The 21,347-nt window shown below is 43.7% G+C and overlaps 1 protein-coding gene across 1 annotated transcript in view; it reads right to left on the bottom strand.

The window, feature by feature from the left end:
* ppp1r9a (protein phosphatase 1, regulatory subunit 9A) overlaps nucleotides 1-8,469 on the bottom strand; it is a 345,934-nt gene extending 337,465 nt beyond the window's left edge. The window contains 1 exon segment of the mRNA XM_078538769.1: nucleotides 6,676-8,469. Within this exon segment, the coding sequence (XP_078394895.1) occupies nucleotides 6,676-8,100 (1,425 nt within the window). The 5' untranslated portion in view covers nucleotides 8,101-8,469.
* Nucleotides 8,470-21,347: the final 12,878 nt, after the last annotated feature.

Below are 21,347 nucleotides of genomic sequence, written 5' to 3'. Positions count from 1 at the left end.
GGCTATTCACCTCATCAAGGATCAACTGCCCTCTGGTGTCAGTATTAAATACCATCTAGATGGAAAACTCCTGAACCCCCATCACCTCCATACCAAAACTAAACTGACCACCATAAATATGAGTGATCCACAGTTTACAGATCACTGCAGTGTCATTGCCCACTCTGCTCCAGATTTGTAAACCACTCTCAATCTCTTCAATTCTGCATACAAGAAACTCAGCCTGTCCATGAATGTTGCTAAAACAAAACTCATAACCTACACCTGGTCAGCTAACTATTCCATCTTAATATATGTTGAACAAGAGATTCTGGAATACGTTGAGCACTTCCTATACCTTGGTAGCCACCTCTCTCAAAAGGCCACCATTAACGAGGAGATCCAATACCAGATCAGCTGCCCCAGCTCTGCCTTCTACAAACTACAGCAGCGAGTGTTTGACAAAGTCCTTCACAAGTCAACAAAAGTCAGTGTACAAAGCAGTTATCGTCACCACACTCTTGTACTGCAATGAGACATGGACTGTGCATCAGCGACACATAAGAGTGCTAGAGAAATTCCATCAGCAATGCCTCCGCTGCATCCTCCGGATTCATTGAGAGCACAGTTGAACAAACCAGTTGAAGCTAGCTCGACAAACATTCAGGAAAAACTCTTGCAAAATCAACTTTGATGGACTGGACACAGTGTACATCTTCCCTGCCATGTTTTCTTAACTCTCAAATGGCCAATGTTCCAGGATAAAGAAAACACTTAAAAGACACTCTGAAGTTCTCCTTGAAGCCTGGCAGCATTGACATTAGTGACTGGGAGGATCTTACTGCCAACCATTCAGAATGGTGACAACTTGTCCATCAAGCTGCTTCACACTTTGAGTCCCAATGTCTTAATGATGAGGCAGTGCAATGGCAGAGAAGGAAAGAAAAGGAAGCAAATCCTGCACTCCGGAATCCCACAATCTTGAAGGACATTTTGCCCCATATACCCAAAGATCTGCGAGTCAAGAATCATCTGAGAAGACATCATCCTCAGATCTAGGGATGGCCATGGATGATGCTTCCCCCTTACCATTGTCCACCAAGCCAAACATTCTCCTAATTCTCAACTTGCCCTAGCCCAACCTCACCCACCCATTCCTCTCTAGCTTTTTGCCAAGTCTAAGCTCATTATCCATTGGATACACTTCCTGCTCCTTCAAACCTCATTCCCATTAAACTTCTGACCACCCTCCATGTTGGCTGATATTTTCAAAAATCCACAATTCCTCTCCATTTCAAAACCATCATTGTTACACTCTCCTCAAAAAATCCTTTAAACCCTCTGTTCATTGCCATCCCAAATCCAGCTACCTTTTCCTCTGCAATATGCTTAAATGTGCTGCTGCCTCTCAGGTTTGTGCACAGCTGTCTTGACACCCCACCTGAATCCCTCCAATGAGATTTGCGTGCCCACATTACCACCCCCAGAACAACACCAATATAACAAAATTTAGATCTAGCAACTCAAGACTGGGCATCCATGAAGCGCTGTGGGCCATAAGCAGCAGCAGAATTGTACTCAAACACAATCTGTAACCTCGTGGCAAGGAATATCCCCCACTCTACCATTACCATCAGGCCAAGGGGTCAACCCTGATTCAATGAAGAGTGCAGGGGGGCATGCCAGGAACAGCACCAGACATATCTAAAAATGAGGTGTCAACCTGATGAAGCTATAACACAGGACTACTTGCATGCCAAACAACATAAGTGCAAGTGATAGACAGAGCAAAGCAATCCCACAATCAACGGATCAGATCTAAGCTCTGCAGTCCTGCTACATCCAGCCGTGAATGATGGTGGACAATTAAACAACTCACTAGAGGAGGAGGCTCCACAAATATGCCCAATCTCAATGATGGAGGAGCCCAGCACATCAGTGCAAAAGATGAGGCTGAAGCATTTGGAACAACCTTCAGCCAGAAGTGCCAAGCAGATGATCCATCTCAGCCTCCTACGGAGGTCCCCAGCATCACTGATGCCAGTCTTCAGCCAATTCGATTCACTCCATTTGATATCAAGAAACAGCTGAAGGCACGGGATACTGCAAAGGCTATGAGGCCTGACAATATTCCAGCAAGAGTACTGAAGACTTGTGCTCCAGATTTTGCCACGCCCCAGCCAAGCTGTTCCAGTACAGCTATAGCACTGGCATCTACCCAGCTATGTGGAAAATTGCCCAGGTATGTCCTGTACATAAAAAGCAGGACAAATCCAACCCAGCCAATTACCGCCCCATCAGTCTACTCTCCATCCTCAGTAAAGTAATGGAAGTGGTCATCAACAGTGCTATCAAGCGGCACTTGCTTAACATTAACTTGCTACTGACGCATAGTCTGAGTTCCGCCAGGGTCACTCAGCTCCTTACCTAATTTCAGCCTTGGTTCAAATGTGGACAAAAGAGATGAGCTCCCGAGGTCAGGCGAGAGCGAGTGCCCTTGACATCAAGGCCGCTTTGATAGAGTGTGGCATCAAGGAACTCTAACAAAACTGGAGTCAATGAGAATCAAGGGGAAAACTCTTCACTGGCTGGAGTCATACCTAGCACAAAGGAAGATGGTTGTGGTTGTTGGAGGTCAGCCCCTTCAACTCCAGGACATCACAGCAGGAGTTCCTCAGGGTAGTGTTCTTGACCCACCATCTTCAGCTGTTTCATCAATGACCTTCCTTCCATCATAAGGTCAGAAGTGGGGATGTTCGCTGATGATTGCACAATGCATGACTCCTCAAATACCGGAGCAGTCCATGTCCAAATGCAGCAAGACCTGGACAATATCCAGGCTTGGGCCGACAAGTGGCAAGTAACTTTCACCACACAAGTGCCAGGCAATGACCATCTCTAACAAGAGAGAATCTAACCATCACCCCTTGACGTCCGATGGCATTACCATCACTGAGTCCCCCACTGTCAACATCCTGGCGGTCACCATTGACCAGAAACTGAACTGGGCTAGCCATATAAATACTGTGGCTACAAGAGCAGGTCAGAGGCTAGGAATCCTGCGACAAACAACTTACCTCCTGACTCCCCAAAGCCTGTCCACCATCTACAAGGCACAAGTCAGGAGTGTGAAGGAATACTCCCCACTTGCCGCTCCCACAACACTAAAGAAGCTCGACACTCACTCCCTCCACCACCCACGCACAGTAGCAGCAGTGTTTACCATCTACAAGATGCACTGCAGGAATTCACCAAGGCTTCTTCGACAGCACCTTCCAGATCCACGACCACTACCATCTAGAAGGACAAGGGCAGCAGATAGATAGGAACACCACCACCTAGAAGTTCCCCTCCAAGTCACTCACCATCCTGACTTGGAAATATATCGCCGTTCCTTCATTATCGCTGGGTCAAAATCCTGGAAATCCCTTCCTAACAACATCGTGGGTGTACCTACACCACATGGTCTGCAGCGGTTCAAGAAGTCAGCTCACCACCACCTTCTCAAGGGTAACTAGGGATGGGAAATAAATGCTGGCCCAGCCAGCGAAGCCCACATCCTATAAATGAATAAAAATAAATAAACTGTACGTAATTCGATAATGCATCATCCCTCCACACACTACTGAATCTCCTTGCAGTCATTGACATAGTGGACCAAACCAACTTTGTCCAAACTTTTTCCTGTTATCCCATTCAGAAGGATTGTTTTAACGTTGTTCAACTCTTTGCTACCCTATCAAAGCCAGACCATTTCTAAAATGGCTTCCATTTGCAACTCCACACTGTTAGCTCAGGAGGCCCCCAAGGATCAATTCTTGGTCTCCCTCATTTCCTCACTATGGCAACAAAACCATGCAGGATGAACCTGTACATGTACACTGACAAAACCCAGCTTTACCTCTCCACTGTCTGTTGTCAATCTACTTGAGAGTCACAGATAAGCTGCAGTTTCTTCTAGTTAAATATTGGCAAGATAGAAGTCATCACCCTTCAGCTTCAGCCAAAACTCAATACATTCATTTCTGATTCCACCACCACTCCTGCCCTCCCCAGCCAGTGCCTTAGGCTGAACCAGGCTGTTTGTTATTTTGACATCCTATTCAACCCTCAGCTGAGTTTCTGACTCAATATTGCTATCACAAAGACTACCTATTTCCATCTCTACAGCATTGTTCGTCTTCACCCTTGTCTCAATGAGGTGTCAGCTGTGGCTCAGTTCATAGCACCCTTGCCTTTGAATCAGAGGGTTGTGGGTTCATGTCCCACTCCCGGAAACCAAGAACTGTGATTGTACTCGAAAGAGTTGCAATCTGTGACTGTTGATAACTCGAAAGAGTTTCACCTTTGTCTCAACCCTTCCTTCACTGAACCCCTCAATCATGTCTTGTCACCTCCATGCTAGAGTTTCCCAAACCTCATCTAACAAGGCAGCTCATACAAAATTCTGTTTCACATATCTTATACTGAACCAAGTCCCGTGACCTGTCATCCCAGCCCTTATTAACTTATATTGACCCACAACCCACCAATGTCTCCAATCTAAGACTGTCAGTTTCATATTAAAATCTTGTCATGGTCTTGCTCTTCCCTATCCCTGCAACAATCTCCAGCCCTACATCCACACTGCAACTCTCCATTCCATGGACTCAGGCCTTTTGCATTTCTCCCTTTATTTTGTCCAACCATTTGAGACTGTGCCTTCAATTGTCTAGGCTCAACATTCCAAAGTTCCCTCCCTATAACCCTCTAAACTTCTCCTTACCTCTCTCTGTATCCATTTTTAAGGCCCTCCTTGAAACCCACCTCTTTGACCAAGCATTTGTCTGCCCTTTTCATTATTTTGCTTCATCACATGGCTGTTTGTGGGTGCTTGTTGTGTGCAAACTGGCTGCTGCATTTCCAATATTACAACAGCAACTGCAGGTTCAAAGTCCTTCACTGTAAAGCCCTTTGGTATATCCTGATATCATCATTAAGGGCACCATATAAATACAAGCCTTTCATTGTGTTCAACATACTGCCTGTCGCTCAGTGTGAAACCCTCTCACCTCTGAATCACAAAGTTGCGGGTTCAAGTCCCACTCCAAGACCTGGGCACAAAAACCAAAGCTGACACTCCAGTGTATTATTGAGGAACAGCTTCACTGTTGGGGATGCCGTCTTTCAGGTAAGATGTTAAACTGAGTTCCCCCTACCACCACCCCACCCTCTCATGTGGATGATAAAGATCCCATGCAACTATTTTGAAGAAGAGTAGGAGAATTAAACTGGTGTCCTAACCAATATTTATGCCTCAACAGCATCATGAAGGAACAGGTTATCCACTCATTATCAAACTGCTGCTTGTGGGAGCTTGCTGTGTGTAAATTGGCTGCCACGATTCTTACGTTCACATAGTGCCGACACTTCAAAGTACTTAAATTGGCTATAAAGCACTTGAACACCCTGTGGTCATGAAAGACTCTAAAGGCATCAAGGGATATGGGGAGAGAGCGGGAATACGGCGTTGAGATAGAGGATCAGCCATGATCATATTGAATGGCAGAGCAGGTTGGATGGGCCAAATGACCTACTCCTGCTTCTATTTTTCTATGTTTCCATGAAAGCTATAACAGAAATTAAAGTCTTTTTCCATTTTTTACTTCTATTTTGGTCTGTAATTTATCAGCTACAGGAGCCATATAAATGCAAGTTATTGGATGCAATGTGAGAAGCTGATACTAATTTTTAAATTTCATGTTTTTAGAGCTAAGTATACAATTAGTAATTTAGTGCAGGTAAACGTTTAGGGCTAGACCAGATTTTAGACATATTTGTTAATTCACGCAGATGTTACTTGAGGTTGAAGATAGTGGTCAGTTCAAGCACGCTTGTTTTATCCTCTGCACGTCTGGGAGTTCCTTTTTGGCTCGTTTCCGGTCGCACTACCAGAATTCTCATTTTATGAACAGTAATTACAGTGGCTTTAAATTTATTGTCAACACTGATGTTTCCGTTTGTTTCCGTAGCAGCAAGTGCAGTTGCTATGCTACGCACTCGGGACACTATGGGCTGAGCGGCTCAAGCAGCGAACCCTGAATGTTACTTTTCCTGCGAGGAATTATCCACTCGTGTTTGCGGGGAAAAATAAAAAACGCATCCATATATTATTTGCAAGTAAGAAAATGATGTTTTAGCCATGCATCAAGCGGATGCATTCAATATACTTCAGGAAATGTTTTCAAAGGCACAACCAACAAGTAAATCATATCCCGAGAGGAGGGGGCTGCATTTCCAATCCATGTTAGGATCTTGTGATTTGCCATTTAAAACATTCTACAACATAAATGTAACATGATTTCCGTCTAGACCTGACTGTCTGTCACTTCTGTCGCTGTGAAACAGACATCATATTAATTGAAAAACAACCATTCGCTTCAATACTCAATAACTGCATTGAAAATAATCCAACGGGGTCTTTACATCAGCTCTGACGGCATCTGTACATAAACCTAATTCAATTCAGTTTTTTTAAGCAAAAAATAACACCACACATCTGGTTAAAAAGTCATTGTAGATAAAATTAGTTATTCCACAGTTTTTAAGATACTGTACGTCAACTATATTCCTAAAACTTACGCACTTTGTCATTACAGGTTTATTTAAGGTGCCATAACATGCTCAGCCATTGCAATACATTAATGATTCACTTACTTTTATGGGAGCAGTGCTGAACTTAACTTTCCTCTTGGTTGGAATATTATCTTCATCGGACAACCCTGTTACTTCTGTACATTCCACAATTGGTTCATAATTATTTTCATCGCTATCCACTTGCTCCTCTGAGTCCTCATAAGTGTGCTCCCAAACAGTATCATCTCCTGATTCCACACTGCAGCCTTCAGGCTCCACATTTTGAACTTTAGATTCTGTTTCGGGATATTCCTTCCCGTTGGTTTTGTCAGCTGATCTACTTATGGCTGGAGTCCCAGAATGTTCAGTTGTACTTTCCTCCGAGGAATTTTCACTTGCTGTTGAACCTCGTTTACCCGAAGCTCTTCCAGCTGCGACAGTACTGTTTTTTAATACGTCTGAGACAACATTGGACTGCTTCACGTCCATAGCAATATTTGTGTGTTTCCCCAAGTTATCATCATAATGGTCTACACCTTCATGAACCCCAGGTTTAACCTGCCTTACGTCCACTGCACTGCTCTGCTTCAAAGAAGCGTCTGTTTTTACGGTCTCCGATGGAAATGTCGCATGGCTGGCCATGTTTTGCTGCTTTTCACGTGTCCTGGGTAAACCCACAGCATCTTGGTTTACAAAATAAATCCCATATTGACCTTGGATAGCGGATGTTTTAGAATCCGGCTGTTGCTCCTCGTTCAGCCTTTCAGTTATTTTAGACGAGCCAAGGAGCCCGCTTTCGCCCGTTGCCAGGTTTTGCTGCTCGGTGTTTTCGAAGACGGCACTGAGCTGGCTAACGGTGGGAGAGACGGACTCCGTCCTGGGGCTGCTGTCCAAAGACTCGGTGCTACCTCGATTGGAGCGGGGCCCATCGATCCCCTGCAGCCCATCCAGCAGCTGATCCTGGGAGCCCTTCCTCTCCCTTTTTGGGGAGCTCTGATGGGAAAGGGCCGCCGACTCGCGGCTGCTTTGCTCGAACAGCTTACGGGTTTCCGAAAATTTAGAGTAGGTCGATGGCCCGTCCCGGCTGCTGTCGATGCGACTGGTCCGATCGGCCAACTTGACCCGGGGGCCACCCGCAATCTCGGCCACATCCCGGGCTCGGACTCTCCGGTGCGGGGACGAGGAAGCCCCTCGGCCGCCTTTGGTGCGGGCAGAAGCCTCGTTGTCCTCGCCAGGTCCCATGCCCATCTGCATAAACAGCATGTTCTTGATCCGGTTGACATTGGAGCCGTACTTCCTTCCCCGGGTTTGCTGCTGCTGCAGCGGGTTCTCGCAGCCTTCCCTCGCCTTTCCATCTCCTCCTGTGGCGGCCGCCGCCACCCCCGCGCTGCCGGCGCCTTTATTGAAGGTGCTTTTGAGAGCCTGGAACTCGGTCCTGTAAGCGTTGCGGTGCGGCGAGGCGCTGCGGAGGGTCGATCTCTCTCCTGAAGCCTCTGTCTTCATCATGTTTTACCGTCAGCAGCAGCCGATGATGAGGATGGCTGAAAAACGGTCCCCCCCACAACGGCTTCCTCCAAATAAATGCTCCACTTGGGCTCTCACACGGCCGCTGTCACGCCGGGAGGAGGAGGAGGAGAAGCCCGGAGGCGCAGCAGGACAGGTGCCCATGAACCCAAAACGCAGCAATAGCTGCCCGCGAACATGACGGTGAGGAAGACGAGGCGAGTTTCGGCCCCGGACTCCGAGCCGCGGCCGCTCCTCGTGCTTGCTTGCTTGCTTGCTCGTTCGTTCGTTCTTTCGTTTACTCGCTCGCTCCCTCCCTCTCCGCCGGCGCGCGGACGCAGCCGTTAATACCACAACCTCTCGCGCTCCCCCTGAAACAAAACGGCCGGGCACCGCGCACGGCTACGTCATCGCGTCCCCGCGCGTCAGGGCAGTGGAGACCGCGAGGACAGAGCTATCATCCGTGAGGGTGCACGATGGCCCAAGTAGAGTGCAGCTCGCCACTGGGCAATACAATACATTGTCAGCACACACCGTGACTGTAACCTGCAACCCATCATTGCAATAAATGCTGCAGTTAATTGGTGGTCAACATCTGTGGCGAGTGCAGTCATATTTCGGGTATGGACCCTTCCTCATCAAGACCTTAACAGATGCTGACTATCTGATCCAGCATTTTCTGGTTTTGTTTCAGATTTACAACAATTGCAGTTTTCTTTTTTGTTTTGTTTTTCTTTGTACAATTATTGTACAGTTGCTTTTCCCCATGAGAGCCGCCAACATTCAGCTCTGAAGAAGAATCATACGGACTCGAAACGTTAACTCTGTTTATCTCTCCACAGATGTTGCCAGACCTGCTGAGTTTTGCCAGCATTTTCTGTGTTTGTTTCAGAATCACCGTGTTTCAGTACAGAAACTGGCCATTCAACCCATGAAGTCTGCACTTGTGTTTTTCTCCACATAAACGCCCTCGTATAACGTCAGGAGCAGATATGATACGAAAAAGTGACAGATTATAAGCAATAGAGTTGTATATTTTCAGAAATAGATCAAAGGATTTTACACCAAATATGCGATTGCTCCTATCAAAATATTGAATAAAAATATTAAATATGAAAAATGTTTTACTTTTTTGTATTATTCATGAAAACAAATTATATGAAATATGCCGAGGTTTTTGATTTCAAGGCTTCGAGTATATTAATGGTAAAACGCGTAGATTTTCATTTATTTATAATCCCAATTCATGCATAATGTTTTTCTTTTGTTGTGGCAAGTTTGTATTTCCATGGTATGTTTAATTTTATTTAACCAAATTCATGCTATAATTGTATTTTAGGTAGAAAAACAACGCATTGCTTCTCCTCCAAAGATATTTTAATAGAAACAAAAAATTGTATTTGTATGATAACTTTCACATCCTTGGGATATGGCAAGTACTCCACAACCAATACCGTACTTCTGAAGAGTTGTTGCTATTATTATATAGCAGGGCTCAATAGACATGTTGCAGACAGCAAGATCCCATACATAACAATGAGATTAGTCACCAAATATTCCGTTTTCAAGGCATTGCTTAAGAAATTTATCATTTTGTCCAGGACACCTCCTCTGCACCTGAGAAGGAAACAGGGCCTCACACTTCATCCAAAAGGCGTATCTTGATGAGCGCTGCATTTCCTCGGTACTGCACTGAAGGGTCGGCCAAGATAATGTGCGACAGTCTTTGGACTGGTACTTCAAATCCTCAGCCCTCTGGCCCAGATGCAATGACTTAAAGTAAAATTACAATCGGTTTAATACATTTATAACTTGAGATATTTCACCTCATATCACTATCTTCGGGCCATAAAGAGTGATAAACGCAGTAATGAGATATTCACCGTATTGCTTGTGAAGCAAACATAATTTCGTAAGCTTGTCCAAATACAATTGCAGGTGAAAACAATCAGCAGGAATGCTGTTCATTGTTTAAAAACTTGTCTTTGTCTAGTAATATTCTGCGCTTATGAAGGATGATTAATAGGTATCTATTTGTGATACCCTGTGGCAACATCAACAACATACAATTCAGATCTCACTGAAATCTCAAACAAGTACAGAGATTGACAAAATTCCTACAGGAAAATTACAAATTATATTTTAATGTTAAGTGAAGTGCAGATAACATTTATAGATTATGCAGATATTTTTATGAAGAAGAATTCCCTGTCAATGGTCAGTTTGGAGCTATTGCATGAACATATGTTTAGCAAGATATTTTTAGAGTCCTTTAGCATTGCTTGTGTACTGAGAATAATTTTTGCTAAATATTTGGGGAAGTAGCAGGGGCAAGGGGTGGAAGGTACAAGTGTGCTGTTTGACTGTGATCTTGTTGATTAGGATTGGAATTTTAAATTGCTTCCATTTATCTTAAAAACAAACATAAGCTCCAGTGCATCATCTTTCCCTGAGTAGCACTTGCTTTCAGTCTTTGTGACTCCTCTTTTATAGATTGGCTTAGTCTGAGTGCTCACATTTTAAAGACTTTAGGACAATAAAAACAGAAAAAAACAGAGCTCTGAAGAAGAGTCATACAGACTTGAAACATTAACTCTGTTTCTCTCTCCACAGATGTTGTCAGGCCTGCTGAGTTTTTCCAGCAATTTCTGTTTTTATTTCAGATTTCCAGCATCTGCAGTATTTTGCTTTTATCTTAAGGACTCTAATGGTTGGTTTCACGACAGCTTTGACATAAATCTGTCAGTAGCTCACTTTTTACAGAAAAAAACAGAGCTCTGAAGAAGAGTCATACAGACTTGAAACATTAACTGTTTCTCTCTCCACAGATGTTGTCAGGCCTGCTGAGTTTTTCCAGCAATTTCTGTTTTTATTTCAGATTTCCAGCATCTGCAGTATTTTGCTTTTATCTTAAGGACTCTAATGGTTGGTTTCACGACAGCTTTGACATAAATCTGTCAGTAGCTCACTTTTTAATCCTTATTGCTATGGATGAAATATGTTGCAAGGACATCCTACAAGGGAACAAAATAACAAAGGTCAGAGCATATGAATAAAATTAACTTGAAAAAAATTTCTGAGTTTAGATAACACAAAGCAAAATGCTGTCATTTATTTTATCTGTTCGCAATTGTTTCTAACAATAGATAACCTAAAGAGTAATGTTTAAAAGATTGCATTGATAGGAGTTGTACCAGCTGTTCAATGTCAATTTAATCACAGCAGTATACACGATTCTAGACTATTTTGTTGAGTTAATCCATGATTTATAGATAGCTATGATAAAGGATGGAGGTAGACAACATATTTGGGATATCTTGTGGCTAAACCTGGATGTGAAACTAGTTGATGGAGAAAATAATCCTGAGGACAGAAAAAGGAAGTGAAAAGGATACACCAGGGATGTAACAGGAACAAGAAAAACATGAATGGTGTTTATGTAATGGTGTTAACGTAGAAAAACATCCCAAGGTATTTTACAAAGGTATCTGGAAAAAATGGATGCTGAGCCCAAAAAAGGAAATACTAGGAGGGGTGAGTAAAAGCTGGCTGAAAATCTTTAGGGATCATACTAAAGAAAAAGCGTAGTGTGGAGGGGCTTAAGGAGAGAGTTCCAGAGAGTAGCGCCTAGGCAGCTAAGGTGCAGCTACTAGTGATGGGGCAAAGATCAGGTGAGTGGGAAGCACAAGAGGCTGGAGTCAGAGGAATAAAGAGGAAGGGATTTAATACTGGAGGAATGTTTGCAGACCTAGGAAGGATTTAAAGACGAGGATGAGAATGTTAAACTTGAGGTGTTAGGAGATCAAGAACCAACAGAGGTTAGCAAGGACGGGTGATGGACAAATAGTTTTGGTGCGAGGTTGGATACAGGCAGCAGAGATTTGTGGAAATGGAAAGATTGGAGTTCTGCCAGGAGAGAATAGAATGTTTGTGTGGAGACTTAGCTTGACTCAGTGGCTGGGGAGGTGGACAGAGTTTGTGGTGGAGGTCAAACACAATGGCTTCAATTTTCCCAAAATTTACCTGCAGGAATTTCTAGCTCATCCATAATGGCAGAGAGGGATTAAGAGAGGAAATGGAAAGTTAGAGCTGGATGTTGTCAGTGTACACATGGAAATTGATCTCATCTGCAGATGATATTATCAAGAGGCAGCAAGTATATGAGGAATAGGAGAGAATGGTTAAAGTCATACCTAGCACAAAGGAAGGTGGTTGTGGTTAATGGAGGCCAAGTAAGTGGCAAGTAACATTTGCACCAGGCAAGTGCCAAGCAATAGCCCTCTCTAACAAAAGAGAATCTAACTATTTCCCCTTGACAATCAAAGGCATTACCATTGCTGAAACCCCACCATCAGCATCTTACCATTGACCAGAAACCTAAATGGAACAGCCAGAAAAATACTGTGGCCACAAGGATACATTAAAGGCTACAAATTCTGTGGCTAGTAACTCACCTCCTGACTCCCCAAGGACTGTCCACCATCTACAAGATACAAATCAGGAGTGTGATGGAATACTCTCCACTTGCCTGGATGAGTGCAGATCAAACAACACTCAAAAAGGTCAATACCAACAAGAGCAAAGCAGCCTGCTTGGTTGGCACCCATACCACCATATTAACATCCACTCCCTTGACTACTGGCACACAGCAGCAGCAGTATGCACCATAAACAAGATGCACTGCAGTAACTTGCCAAGCCACCTTTAAAACCTGTGACCTCTACTGCCTAGAAATACAAGGGCAGCAGATGCTTGGAAACACCACCACTTACAAGTTCTCCTCCAAACCACACAACATCCTGACTTGGAACTGCATCACTGTTGCTACATTGTCACTGGGTCAAAAATCTGGAATTCCTTTCCTAACAGCACTATGGATGTACTTACACCATGTGGACTGCAGCGATTCAAGAAGGTGGCTCACCACCGCCTTCACGCAAGGGAAATTAGGGATGGGCAACAAATACTGGCCTTGCCAATGATGCTCAAATCCCATGAATGAATTTTTAAAAACAGTACCGAGCTGGGAAAGGAAAGAGACTATTGCTGTAGATGCTCTGGCTATAATCAGATATGTAAGAGTGGAACCAAGTAGGACAATCCCACAAAGCTGGACATTGGAGTACAGATGTTTAAGAAGTTGTCATTGACTGTGCCAAAAGCTGCTGAAATTGAGGAGGTCAGAAAGGATAATGCACCATAATCACAGTCATTGGTGAATATGGTTTTGGCCTCTTGAGTGCGATGCAAGGTTTGGAAACCTAATTGAGGGATTTGAACATGGAGTTGTGGGCAGATGAGTATGGATTCAGGAGACACACAACATGTTCAAAGACTTTTGGAGAGGAAAGTGAATTTGAAGGTAGAGTCATAATTTGTAATGGCTAAGGCGTCAAGAGTGTTTTTGAGAGGGTGGCATGGTGATGACTATTATGAAAATAATGTGGATAGCGTCTGAGGAAATTGAGCCATTTACAGTGCCAGCTAGTATGTAGGCTAGTTGGATGGTTCTGGCTGTTTTAATGCTCCTTTTGCTAACTTAATCTGTTCATGTGCACTGAATATTGTGCTAATCATTCACATATATTCAGTAGCACAAGGGACCCTCTCACTAGCGTTATCTAAAGGGCCACCCACCAACTCGCTTTGAGGTGAGGTGCTTTGACTTATTTCTGCTTAGACAAAGTTATAAATTGATTCCCACAACATCAACATTGATTTCACTTAAATATATATCACGGCACCTAAATGGAAGTTGAACCAAGTGCCTTTTGGCAAGCCATTGTCATCTTATAGGTAAGAGCTGCATTGACGGCTCCCCCTGCACAGTATTGCATGTTCTAAATAACACAGGATGAAAGAACGTATGCCAGAGAGGTCAGCAGGCATCTGTAACATTTGGCTGTACCTGTCGTGATGGTACCAACCATACCCACAGGCCATGGCACATTCCTTTTGTTTGCTTGAGTCAGACAACATTCCAAATACTTCATTTAGACCGTGAACTGAGACTCAAAAAAATTGCATTTCCATGGTCCCCTGCTTAGAATTCAAATTCACACTATTGTTAGTTAAGAGACCACATCACAAAAATGAATGTTCCCATCTTCAAAAAGTGAGCATTTTGTAGAAAATATGCAGAAATTGTATTAATATTCAGAGGAATGACATAATTGTGAGTTCCTTATATTACTAATCACCGACTGATGTGTTTGTCAGTTTTGCAAAATCAGCCAATCACGACCCCTGTACTAGAAAACAATTGAAAAGCAAAATAATGCGGATGCTGAAAATCTGAAATAAAAATAGAAACTGCTGGAAATACTCAGCAGGTTTGGCAGCATCTATGGAGAGAGAAACAAAGTTAATGTTCCAGGTCCAGCGTTTTCTGTTTCTATTACACCAAAACAATGGCTTTCTGTATACACATTGGGCAGAATTTTCTGCCTACTGGGCGGGCGGGTCCGACCCAATCTCCGGCGGGTGAGGAGCCGATCCCCGCTGGAGAAGCGGGCCCGGCCGCCATTTTAAGTGGGCAGGCCAATTAAGGCCCACCCAGCATGACACCCGGTGGGAAGCGCTATGCATTTCCTGTGCAGGCTGGGGGGAGGGGGGGTTCCCCATATGTGAGAGTGCGCTCTTTTGCGCATCTGCACGAAAGAGCGCACATCTCCCTGACGCTAAGTGCTGCCAATAGGGAGATCGCTGAAAGTTGTACAAACAATAAAAATAGAAAAAAAAATCCTTAACATGTCCCCCTCATGTGACAATGTCACACGAGATGGGACGTTAATAAATTTCACTAAAACTTCATTAAACTTTTTTAAACCCTACATGAAACCTCATCCCGCCGGTGGATGAGGTTTCATGTTTTTTCTATTCCCCGCTGGGGCTCCTGGCCTGCCCACCAACCTTAAGGTTGGACGGGCAGGTCCCTTAATTGTTTTAATGATCCTGTCAATGGCCTTAATTGGCCATTGACAGGTCGGTGGGCCCGCAGCTGATTTTGCTGCGGGCCCGCCTTCCTGAAGATTTAAATGGGGCGGGATGACGTCGGGGGCTCCCCCCGACTTCATCCTGGGTCATTTTGCATGTCGGCGAGCGGGGTCCGCCCCCTGCTCGCTGACGGCAAAATTCAGCCCATTGTTGTAGGAGCCAAAGGGAATATAATTCCCTTTTCAGACTGTAACTGGATAAAATTCCTTGCTCATGCTCATCAGTGTAAATTTACTGGAACAAGAAAAGCCAAGATTGATGAAAACGCCATTGAAAATTTAGATTTGAAGTTGGTTATTGCTCCAGGAAGACTCAAATTAATTGCAAGTGCGATTGGATATCATCGATCATGCCACATGTGTTTCGCTGATTAATGCAAGATTGACAGAGCCAAAAAGAAGCTAGAAAGAGAAATTCCTAACTTTGAGTGTGAGTGCATGTGATTTTACAGTGTTTCATATGGAATTATGTTAATTTATACATGTTTACATTCATATTACTCTGAACTGTCATGCCAACTAACTTATCAGTTTCATGGGTCTGCTTTAGCCCCATATACTTATTTCTGTGTGAAGTTAGTGACATCGTTTGATAGTTCTCATGCTCATTTTGTTCAAATTGTTCATAAAAGAATCAGATTTTGGGAAAACCATTAATCATGTCTATCATATTTATTTATTCTTTCTCTCTCTTTCTATTGATTTGTCTCCCCATTCCTTTATACACTCAATTTTTAGATTTTTTTTTTCTCCTCTTGTCTTTTAATTTTTGTGCAGCTGCAGAACCAGAGCAGAGAGAAGCGAAGCCACCACCAAGGTTTGATGGCTTCAAAGTGACAGACACCAAGGGCATACCTGCAAGTACTTCCCATCCTCTCCCAGTACAGAGTCTTCTCTGCAAGAAAGACAAGATCACCATGGAGAGACCCAGCTGGTAGATATGAAAAGAGAGGCTGGTACAATGCGACACCACTCCTTGTAACTGAGACTCTCAAAGATGATGCAACCCTGTTACACATCTGTGGACAAGATCTTGTCACTCTTGAAGCAAGATATCACTAGAACTGTTATCAGAGTTAAACCAGGTTTCTTACCAAAAAGCAGCAAGAAGATTCTGCGGAAAACAATCTCAGCCAGACAGGATATCAGCATTTCTGCAATATGGCTACAGAGGGAAGAATTGTAAAGAATGGTGAGGTTCTTAGAATGGCAAAACTAAAGTTTGTTTAAGAATGCATCTTGGAGAAGGAGGGTATCAAAGCTTTCTCATATAAGAGCTATATTCTCAAATGAAGAATGGGATTTCATCCCTTCTTAAAATTTCTCAGGCAATCTCACAGCAATGAGAGTGATCTTTGTTGAGAATATTGCGACAGATGAAGTTCTTGAGGAAGCAGTCAGAAACTTGCCTTCCGAAGCAAGCGTAAGCAAGAGTGATATAGACACAGATACCAATATGGATCCTGGAGCCATGGTTCCGGTATCACATTCAAACTCTGATTGCTGACCCTTATAGCATACTGCACTGGCACTGAGGCAAACAATTCAGAAGAAGCCTGATGTCATTCCTCCACTTTGATAGCCACCAACTGCCAAGGACCTAACTCTAGGTACCTAATGAGCTGTTCAATTTCCTTGCATTGACAATGGGAATAACAAGTGAGTTTCCAGATGACAATTCACAGTGGCTGATATCAACAGCCACAAGATTATTTCCTTATGCCTGAGGTTGAATGGAAAGAGGCTCATGTCAAACATTTGTCTCTTGTAATGTCTGTCAGATGCATGACTGACTAGGCACAGCTAATTGAGATTCTAAATGGTTTAGGGAACTGCTCTTCAAACTCCCAGGTGTTGGAGCATGACAAGGCACTGGCTGAGCTTCAGATTCGATGAGTTGAGCAGTACATCCCACGCAATGTCAAGGTCAATGCACACACAATGCTGGTCTGGGATAACAACAACTTTGGAGAGGAGATATTGTCAGGAAAGGGCAGAACTGACAATACAAATGGTATAATAATTCAATTGGATGAGTCAGCCAGAACAAAACAATGGAAGCCCCTGCCCTGAAATAAACTAATAAAACGACCCCTACAACCACCAATGCAAATACTGATTTATAAGATGGAGGACAAAGTACAGGTCTGCAGCTGTTTGATGAGCAAGTGTCTGCATTAATACACTGAAAGCTACATATATTAATACACAGGGCCCTGTTCTTTGCAGACATAAAGAACAAGTACACACATTACGCCTGTTTCAGCTGAACAAAACAAGTGACAGTCATTCATTGACTCATTCCTCTTGGCAATGCCATGACCAATCAGGGTCAAGCTGCCTGGTTTAAATTTCAAATAATGCTTGGCAGTTTACTGTCAGTCACTATCAATTGGTGCATTCTACATGGCCACACCTCTACCAATCAGAGTCCATTTTCCAAACAATCAGCACTCTCTTCTCATACAGTATAAATTGTTGTTTTCCCATTACATTGGTATTCTTGCAAAGTGTCCTGATAAGTGCAACACAAAAGGCTTTGACATGTCTCTTTTTCCAGCAATACTCAAGCTCTGTACTACCAAACTACTATTTATAGCTTTGTTACAGGCAGAACAAAGATAGGCAAACTGCACAGATTTCTTCTCACCACCTGTCCATAAACAGAAGGTGTTTTGAATTATTTTTAAAGCAGGCGGTGGCATAGTTTCCCAATCCCTCGGCCTGTATGATCCAATTTACAAATAATCTGCAGCAAACTTGCGTTGTGATTAACTCAGAAGGTTAGTTTATTTCACATTAAAAAAAACCAGGGGAGGAGTGTCCACAACTTCCTACTTCACTACACACACAGACACACACACACACACACGCACACACCATAGGGGGATAGAAAAAAAGTTTTACAGTATGAGCACAATAGAATTGAATATCAATTCACGTGATTTACAGAGTCCAAAGTCAGAGTCCGATGAGGAATTCTTTCACGTAGGAGTTCGAGTTCAGCGTGCTGAAGACTGGAGTTGTAGTATGATTAAGTTAACTATGCCAGGTATTTTTCAGCATATTAGCTTGAGTTGTGCAGCTTGAAAGAAAGTCATCCGAGATATCAATGCAGAATTACAAGCAGGACAATTTGTTGCCCAGAGACAACAAGAGTATGACTTCTCTCAGACTGCATGTCATACTGTTATAGAACAGACAGCCAACCATGACTCCAAGACAAAGAGAGATTTGGCAAGATTTACTCTCAATAAGGGAGCTATACAAAACTGGACTTTGTCACAACATGAGAAGGCTGCTTTAAGCAGAAATTGTCAAAGGGTGGCTGGTCACAGAATGTCAACAAGACCTCACATTGACTTGGACAAGAAGGGACCAGGATGAAAACGATTTGAGAAATGTCATGGACACCATTCAAAATGTGGTTAATCCTTTTGATCCTTCCTTAGAGACAGATCAGCTGTATCACATCACATTAGGCCGAGGTGCACCAGCAGTCCAGGACCTTGCAAAGACCAATATGGGGAGGAAGCATTCATGACTTTTTGTCAAAAGCGACTTGTGGTGGCAACTTTCCATCTTGTAAAATGATGGTTTGTGTCATGGTGGTCAACATTACCTGGTGTGGCTCAGGAACCTCACTCTTGCATGGCAGTCTCTGCCGCATTTGCTAAAGAAGGAGTCAGTGGGCTGAGAAGGTGCATGATTCACTGGCCCCTGTTTTCTCGGGGCCCTCTTCTCAGTCAGTTGTGCTTTTTGTTTCTGCTCTATTCTTCCAATGCCCTTAGAAACAGTCAGCTTCTAGAGTTCATGGCAGTTGGTGACTGTCTACCCTTTGTCAGTGTCAATGTCCGCCATCTTCATTTCTCGCTTGCAGGTGTCCTTTGAGCAGAGGTATGGATGCCCAGGAGGTTGTGACCCAGTGGCAACTTCACTGTACTAAATGTCTTTGGGTATGTGGCTATCATCCATCCAATGAACGTGGCTGAGCCAGCGCAGATGTTGTTGCCTTGGCAATGAATGTATGCTGATGGAATTATCATGCTCCAGGAAGTATTTAGATGAGCACTTGAAACACCATAGCATACAGGGCTACTGTATGTACAACACAGGCCAAGTGCTGGAAAATGGGATTAGAATAGATAGGTGCTTTGATGGCCGGCATGGACACGATGGGCCAAAGGGCCTGTTTCTGTGCTGTATAACTCTATGCCTATGGCTCTATGACTCTGTGACCTCTGAGTTGGTGACTTTGAACTGCCAAGAGATGCCGAGGATACATCTAAGCCAGCAAAGGTGAAACCGTTCGGCCTTTTCTCCTGCCCAGGTCTCCCCACTGTAGAGGAGTGCACTGAGGATGCAGGTTTGATGGACTCGCAGTTTGGTGATCAACCCAGTCAGGTTGCTATTGTTCCACACTCTCTCACTCGGTTTGGACATAACAGCTGCAGCTTTTACAATGTTTTTGTTGATATCAGCATCAAGTGATAATTACTGGTGATTGCAGAATCCAGATATGTGAAGCTATCAACAACCTCCAGCATCACATTAGCAATGCTGATATATGGTGGTATGGCAACATAACATTTGTCTTCCTGCTACTGATGGTACAGCCAAACTCTTTGTGCACTTGAGAGAGTCTGTCCATTTGCCATTGATGGTTTTCCTTGGTATGGAATGCTGGTGTTGCATTGTCAGCATAGAGAAACACTCTGATGAGGACTTGGCATGCCTTTGTCTTGGATTTCAAGCAAGCAAGGCTGAACAGCTTTCTGACATTGCTGGTATGTAAGTACACACTCTCTGTAGAGACCCAAGGGCATATGATAGCAACAAAAATAATAACATCAATGACTACAATGCCAAGATGTCAGCTTTCATGATCCTGTCAAGAAGATGAAACTGAAGACTTTCAAGGACACAAGAAAATGTACGGTAACCAAAGTAAAGGGTAGGGATATTGCTCTGAAAGCAGATCAAAACCAAATTGCCAGTCTATTATTTGTTGAAGCAGTGAGAAGTGGACATCAATGAGATGTTGGTTCATGCATTGGGAGTGTTATCTTTGCCTTTAGCTAATTATGATAGATTATTCATTAAGATAAACAAAGCAAAGCTCTCACACTTTCTTGAGGAATTAGTCAACCCACCCCTTCCACTGATGTGATCCCAAGTGGTACAACATGGGCATGGGATGCTATGGCATTAATTCAAGTCATGAAACCACAATTAATATTTGGACATTTTGCTGACCAATTACTGGGAGATTTTGTGTGACAAGCGAAGGTGGATAAGTCAAGAGTGATCCACTTTGTTCTGGACAGATACAAGACCATCATCATCAAGGATAGTGAAAGTGTCGGAGGTCAGTTGGAGGAATGCAAATCACCAAAAAATTTCTCTCCTGACCAGAAAATTCCAGAGCTGTGGATAAAATTTCTGTCTTGCAGTGACAACAAGGAAAATGTATTCCTGTTCCTCTATGAAATATGGTGCAAGTCTACAAGAGAGATCATTGATGCCATAACACACTTTGTTGGGCATGGAAATGAGTGTTGTGCTCTTCATCAGAATGACTGCAGAGCAGATCCGGAGGTGGCACCAATCCCAGCACTATTCTCCAACCAAGAAGAAGCCAATGCATGACTACTGCTTCACAGTGCATTTACAGCCAGTTCCAGTGAGCATGTCGTCATAAACACTCCTGGCATTGATGATGCCTTTATACTTTGCTTGGCATTCTGAAAGGACATTGATGCTAAGCTCTATTTTCACATAGGAAGAAGAAACAACATGTGTACAATTGATGATCAACACACCTTTCATTTCTTTGGTAGGGAAGTATGTGCTGCTGTCATTGGGTTTTACTGCTTTTCAGGGTGAAAATCAGTGAGTGCTTTGTATGGAATGAGGAAGGTGAAACCAGTGAAAGCCCTGAATGTAAGAATGTAAGCAAAGAGCAACGAACAACATTTGAGAAGTTAGGGACATCAGTTGCTGTTTCACAATCTCTATGGCCAGGATTTTCCCCTCGGCGATTTGGGTGCGGGGCCTGCTTGCCGAGGGGAAAATGACGCGGGATGATGTCGAGAGGAAACCCCGACGTTATCCCGGTCCCTTTAAATTTTTAGGAAGGCGTGTGGACAGCGAAATCAGTCGGGCTTCCTGTCGGGCAGGCTGCTGGGCGGCAGGGCCCCGTTTCGGTGGCGGGGGTCGGCTGTCCCCCCGCTGCCGAGCTGGTGGGGCTCGCAT

The sequence above is a fragment of the Cetorhinus maximus genome, chromosome 3 (genome assembly GCF_964194155.1).
Source record: "Cetorhinus maximus chromosome 3, sCetMax3.hap1.1, whole genome shotgun sequence".
Classification (NCBI taxonomy): domain Eukaryota; kingdom Metazoa; phylum Chordata; class Chondrichthyes; order Lamniformes; family Cetorhinidae; genus Cetorhinus; species Cetorhinus maximus.
Note: the sequence above shows the minus strand (reverse complement) of the source record. Positions and strands in the feature narration are given on the sequence as shown.